We start from the raw sequence: 6,965 nt of genomic DNA, 5'->3' as shown, positions 1-6,965 counted from the left end.
GATTAACCATCAAAAAAGGAAATACGAGTGCAGAGTTTCTGGACTCGCGCATGCATAACCTTGTAAGATCAGCATGTGTTTGCATACTCTGTCATTTTGCTCTCCGGCCATCTCTACCTAAATCACCTCCACCAAGGTTCTACAAACTGGTATAGTAGACTGGATTGGAAACTACCAATGTTGATCCTGATCAGATGATCCAACCCAATATTGACTATTATTTGACAAAATATCAGTGTAGCACTGCCACCTGATCCTGATCAAGACACCTAATCTGTCTAATCCGATCCAGATACTTAAAACCTTGACCTCAATTCAGGTTGATCCGCTTGTCCTGACACTGGGTGCCTATCCTGATGTTTGGCAGGATGGTTCAGTTTCACCCAATCTAAAGTAGCTTTGAAAAAGGAAGATTCAGTTTTTTTTCCCCAGATGAACTAAGACATTTCACTCCCCCCCCTACTGTGTTCCTTGACAATTTTTGGAGTCTGAAGGTAAAGTCTATGGTTTCATGATATGTGAATCTTCTTTATGAATGATGAGCAATGTCCAAAAATTTTCAACATAGAAAGCCAAGAGACTCAAGGCAGTGGAGAACTCCCCTTGAATGTCATCCATCTCATCATGCCAATGGCCACAGATCTATTCGGTTTATGCAGTGGGTTACATTGAGTGGTGCATCCTGATCATCTGATCAACACTTAACAACTAATGAAACCATAGGAATGCCCTCGCGGTTGGACTGCCCCTAATCACAGTCATGAGAGCATTCTGTAGGACAACTGCTCAGTTTACATCTACTGTCCAGCTATGTAACATCATACATGCGCAAAGTATAGAGGAAACTCCTTGAAGGAGCAGCAGAAATTTATATTTATTGGAATGAAAAATAAATGTACAGTTAATTAAGTATCCATTTTACAACAATGAATGAATCTATAAATGGGTACCGAAACAAAGAAAAAGAAAAAGAAGAATTATTAAACAGAGCATGGAAGGTCTGCCAACAACAATGGCATGCTATATGCATATGGCTACACACAAATAAGTTGTACAGGATCCTGTTATTTCTTGGGGTGCCCCACGTAATGGTCTGCCAATCCAAGTGAAATACAGTGGGAACTTGGGTGGTTCCGTACTCTCTGTCACTTCTGCAAAAAGTGGCTACATACAGCAACAACTTCTTGTAGGCTGATTGAATTAGGATAGGAGTATAACATCGCTGCTAAATTCTAGCTTGGCATACTATTGGTGCTTGCATTTGTTGGACAAACAGAAGCAAACTTGCAATACCGACACTTCCAGCGCTCCTCTGTTGGGACATATCTGGCTTCTCGGTTTCCCATCCAGAACTCAAGACAGCACTGGATCTGACTTTTAAGCCAATCAGAATCATAAGCAAACTTATCTTCACCTAGCAATGAATGATCTTCTTGGAGTTCATATCTGCAGCAAACAAGAAGCAGAAAGGTGACCCCAAATATGTGGAGAGATGATCTTAGAAAATAGAAGAGGACTCTGACCAGTAAAGCCTCGTACAAAATACCCAATAGGCTTTTCATAACCATACAAATTTTTGGCCAAGCATTCAAAAGAATGAGATAGATTGGGCAGTTCAAATCATCTAAATTAATTACCCTTACTGAATATTAAAAGCATAGAAGCCTTCTCGGGACAAAACTACTTTTTCAGCCAAATGGAAAGATGGTGCAGCAGCCAATGAATACCCACACATCCAGCCATCTCATAAGCAACTGCCTGAGGTGGCCATGTAGAAAATATCCATGACCACATAAGCCCCATACTATGTTTTGTACTATATTTTTCCCCATGGACAATGGTTACTGGAATACTAATTCTTTGAAGGAACAAGAGAAGTGACTTCTCCAGCTGTCATACGCAACATTGCTGCTCTCTATAAAATGTTTCTCAAGATGGAACATAGCTAAAACCTTTCCTATCCTTAAATAGGAATATTTTCATCTTCCATGGACTAGTTTGCAGCTAGAAGAGGTCCAACTAATAACATAGTCTAAAGTTTTAAGTTTAGATTTCTAATCACCTCAACAGAAGCTGGTCGTGTGCAGAAGGCATCAAGCAACACGCATTTCTAAAGCACGTAACTAGATCTTCAAGGGTCTGCACATGTAAATGAAGCAAACTCAGAATATCATCATAAACCGGAAAGCAATAATGTCTATGAGAGGATTTTACCCTACATGTCCAAAATTTTTGTTTCTGTATTGATCCATTACATTTAATAAGTAGGAAAGCTCTTGGGTGTACCATAGCCAGAATGCCTATCTTTTGATACAAACAACTCACTAAAGACTTGATTATTTTATTCTATCCAAATGTTTCTTTAATCTTATGTCAAGAATGTCTTCATTTTGACACAGTGTTCTCAACTTTCTCTCACAGGACATTTTTCCACATTAACAAAAGGCTCTCCAGATCGCATACATATCCCATTAGACATATCTTGTTTCGCTCCTCAAGCCTTTAACACATGACATTATAGCACATTGATTCAGGAACATAGCTGACCACACACAAAATGAAACATTCGAACCATCAAGTTTGATGTCAACAGGAGATCTATGCTAAGATATGAAAAAGACAGAGTAATAAGGGGAACAATTAAGGGCTCATGAAGATACTGTAATCCCTTAGAAGATTGAAGGGTTACATATGGACTAGGGTGATAATTCATGAACTGTACTGACAATCTAATTGGTTCTCCAAGTTTCAGGTTGGCCAACCCATGCCCAGTTAAATCCATGTTGAGTTTCGGATATGCTTCAACCTTGCCCGACCCAAAAGAATGAGCCTTCAAGAAGAGGAAGTAGAAAGCAACAGGAGAAGATTTTCCAGGTTAAGTTGGAGTAATCCCACTATAGGTTAAAACCAAGTTTTGTTTAGGTTGAGCACCTCTCAAACTGAAGCAGCAGAAATAAGGAAAAATATACTGGAGAAAGAAGCTGCTCAGTAACTTGGGATAAACTTAACAAAATTATACTGGAGAATGAATACATCATCACTATCATCTTCAAATGCCGCTTTTATCATGGAGATGACTACTAAGTCGTTGCTGAGGACCATCCAGCCAATGGACATCATTCAAATGGAGAATAACCTCAGAATTTGACCAAATAGAACTGAATATCTTAAACTTCTGATCCACAGCTAAAATATAGGTAAGAACTATTCTTGAAGGAAGTTGGCAGTAAAGAAGTTCAAATATCATGAAATTATGGTGTCCATTCATATGTCACTATGTCAGTCATATCCCTTCCAAGGGGTTCACCAACTAACACAACGGGGGAGATGGATTGGCCAATAGGGAAAATACATGGAGTAAACGGTTAATTATAGATGAGAAAAGGTATTAAGGTGTCACAAGAAACATAGATCAATGGATTACTACAGTCAAGGAGCAAAGTCATTTACCTTCACAGGGAAACCTGAGCTAGCAGCGTGCTCTATGATATCTTCGGACAAAACGTGAAGAGGATTCAATCCAAAGAAATCAAAGAAATGGTCTGAAGGGAAGCTATCAGCAACTATATTATCCCACAAATACTTGTAGCACATTAACTGAAGTCTGCCACCCAAAAAGAACAAAAAAATTGAATATTCATGAACTCTCAAACTGAAAGGGAAAAGCTTTAATTCAGATAGATCACAACATTAAATAATGCTGTCAAGAAACCTATCCTGCTAGATTAGCAAACAATTTATTGACATAACATATGGAAAATACACATACCTTCCATTTCTTCTCTGTGGTTCAGAGGGAAGTGAAGCTTGAACACGAGTTTTTGTGTCCACCAATGAGGGGGTCCTGATTTCTTCTGTTAAAGGCATTCTAATTTCATCAATCACCCCAACCATCCAGACACCATCTACAAGACCTACTCTGAAATAATGTAAAATTATAATCCATTAACAAGGATACTAGAATTATCAAAATTTAATTGCTGTGCAAGTCAAAGGCCTACTGAATTATTAAAAGATACAGGGGGAAACAACATAGAGGAAGAACTCCCTGAGAAAAGAGAATTTAAAGATCTTATAAGCTTGCCCCTCGAAAATAGGTCTGACATATGAATAAGTTGCACTGCATCCCTACACACATCTATAACAAAATCAAATATTTGGATGCAACTACATCCAAGCCACTAGACCATAGCACAAAAACCATGAATAAAAGGAATGCTATATTAAGAATCCATTAGAAACAAAGGTTTGTGGGACACAATATCTTATATCCTCCGTTTCATGTCCTACCATACTACCTCAACCAATCTGATGGCAGGGGGGGGGGGGATGCACAAAACTAGAAACAATTCACACTGATAATAAAAAGGATGAAACTAGAATTATCTTAATTACCCTAACTTACAGAGGCAGCTCACGTGTTAGTCCTTCAAATAATAGTTGATTTGAACCTACAATAAAATTCATGAGCTTCAGACCCCAGGCATCTTCAACCGCTTTTACTCGAACTTTTACTTTTTTGATAACCTGTGGTCCAATAAGGTACAGTGTTAGGACAACAAATCCTATGCTATAAATATGCATAAAAGGAAATTCAGTGGCCTAGATATGCATGATTTGAAACAAATAAGCACTCTCAACACAACGTAGAGATCAAACAAACAAGCATTTAGTAAATGGTATTTTTTTTCCTGAGGGTTATGTTTACTGCATAAACCCTAGAAGAGAAACTTGAATGATATGCTACTGCCCATGCTGAAAGTGAAGAAGTTGAGGATTTGTGACATGGATTGGACCATATGTTAATCTCAGAAGTGGATAAACGATATTGAAGAAAACTTAGGGAGGCCCAATGAGCTGATAGATCAATATGGTGATGTTGAATTACGAAAAAACTAAATCATGCTCAAGGAATAGTAGTATCAGTAACCAAGAAAACTTAAGAACAAATAAGATCAATAACTAATTATGCAATAATGGTGCCACTTTTTTTTCATGAATGATAGTCGTGCCTCTTTACACATGTAACAAATGCTCCAGAAACATTTCATAGTGCACTATGTAGTATTTGTAAGAATGCTCATTCAGAAATGGTGCGTCTTTTTTTTCATGAATGAAAGTGGTGCCTCTTTACACTTGTACCAAATACTCCAGAAACATTTCAAAGTGCACTATGTAGTATTTGTAAGAATGCTCATGCGGAAATGAGCAAACAACTGAATGAAGATTGAATTACATCAAACAAGCAAATTCTAGATGTGATTGTAGCCCTTCATGGTATGGTACTACTTTGTAGAATCATGGTTGATCCCTGTTTAGATTTTTAATAAGACTCTACTTCACTTAATTAAAATGATATTATAATTTTGACAAAAAGCATTTTGTAGATCACAAATAACATGATATATGACTAAGTGTGAGCTAAATTATAGTAGGTTTCTAAAGCATGGTCTCATTATTAGAGTTCGGAGAAAGAGAAAAAAAAAACAAAAAACAAAAGAGTGATTATCTTAAAATAGCTATGAAGATAGCAAGATAAGAGGATAAACAATTGGTTTACAGATTGAAAATTACCTCTTCTTCCAGTTTAGCATGCCGATCACTGCCAGCTTTCATAGCTTTAGTTCTTCTAGGTTTCCCATAGAGAAGAGAAAATTCCATTTGCTTTTCACACCACTCCTAGTGTCAATAATAGGAAATGAAGAACAATGGAACTCCGATTAGTTTGAAGTTATAGAACTAAAAGAACAAAAAGTAGAGACTTGAATAAGCAATTAATGCTAGAATTTCGTCTGTATAGATGTCAATACTTGAAAGAGCATAAGACATCAAAATGGCCTGGTAACAAATTCAAGTGTTGCAAGTACTTTAAGGTTCATTTCATATTATAGGGAATAATAGAAAACAGAGAGGGGGAGGGGGAACGTATTGGACAGAAAACACAATTTCAATAATGGGACCTCTCAAAGCTTGGGTTTGGGAAACTGAGTCAGACAAGATATGATATGAGCATTAGATGTTACAACTAAACAAAAAAGAGGTCATATTTGAGGAATTGAGGTTCCACCACACGAACAGAATCGAAGTACATCCTTATTCGTCTTGGGTCACTCCCAAATATTGCAACAGGAGGCTTGAAAATTACAAAATATTTTTCAGAGTTCAAACAACTAAAATCTTTCTTCATGGTTAACATCCTATGAGTAGGCACTCTGATCAAGCTCACTAAAATAAAATGAAGACAATCAAATAAGAAGAAGAAATATACATAAGGAGAAAATTTTCATACCGAAGCAGTGAGATCGGTGATGGCCAGTCCTTTTCTTCTCCGAAATCGGTCCAATAACGACTGGGGTACTTTACTTTTCTTCTGGGCAGCGCCTAAACGGCCTGAATCTTCAATGTCACCAACTGTATGAGCCTCCGAACAGACTGACAATCTCCTTTTCGAGTGAAAAGTAATAGATGAAACAGAAGAGACGAGCGACAATCGAGAATGAGAGGAGGAGGAGGAAGCAGCAGAAGATATGAAAGAGGAGGGAAGAGAGCAACGAGTAGCAGAAAAGGCAGCTTCGATGAGAGCCATCTCTTCTTCGCTCACGATCTCAACTGGGATTTCAGGAATGTCGTCGGGAGGAGATTTGATCGGTGAATCTGTCATAGGATCGCTACGGATTTATTAGAAAACTAACCGTTAAAACCTGCCACGCAAAGCCTTTGGCTTCGGTCCTAGGAAGGAGCTCTGAGCCTCTGACTCTGAAATTTCATTTGCTTGGTTTTTGTTCAATCGAGATTGCTCCCTCGCCGGGTTAGGCGGTAAGCCGGAGCCTTTGTTCCCTTTAGTAATTTAATTTGGATCGTCCGATCGAGTTGCCACTCTTTAACATCAACCATTTCATTGTCCGTTGGATCCTATTTATCTGTGATTGTGAACCATTTTAAATTTGAAGGCATAGCCTTATAAA

At 37.9% G+C, this 6,965-nt stretch overlaps 1 protein-coding gene across 1 annotated transcript; it reads right to left on the bottom strand.

Annotated features, from left to right (window-relative positions):
• Positions 1-899: 899 nt before the first annotated feature.
• LOC122657556 (exonuclease V, chloroplastic-like) lies at positions 900-6,763 on the bottom strand. Its single transcript, XM_043852331.1, has 7 exons — positions 6,290-6,763; positions 5,575-5,679; positions 4,406-4,527; positions 3,770-3,919; positions 3,451-3,604; positions 2,063-2,139; positions 900-1,446 (listed from the first exon to the last, which is right to left on the bottom strand). Exons 1-7 carry the CDS (start codon positions 6,659-6,661, stop codon positions 1,233-1,235), a joined length of 1,194 nt encoding a protein of 397 aa, XP_043708266.1. The 5' UTR covers positions 6,662-6,763; the 3' UTR covers positions 900-1,232.
• Positions 6,764-6,965: the final 202 nt, after the last annotated feature.

This window comes from Telopea speciosissima, chromosome 1 (genome assembly GCF_018873765.1).
Source record: "Telopea speciosissima isolate NSW1024214 ecotype Mountain lineage chromosome 1, Tspe_v1, whole genome shotgun sequence".
Lineage (NCBI taxonomy): Eukaryota > Viridiplantae > Streptophyta > Magnoliopsida > Proteales > Proteaceae > Telopea > Telopea speciosissima.
Note: the sequence above shows the minus strand (reverse complement) of the source record. Positions and strands in the feature narration are given on the sequence as shown.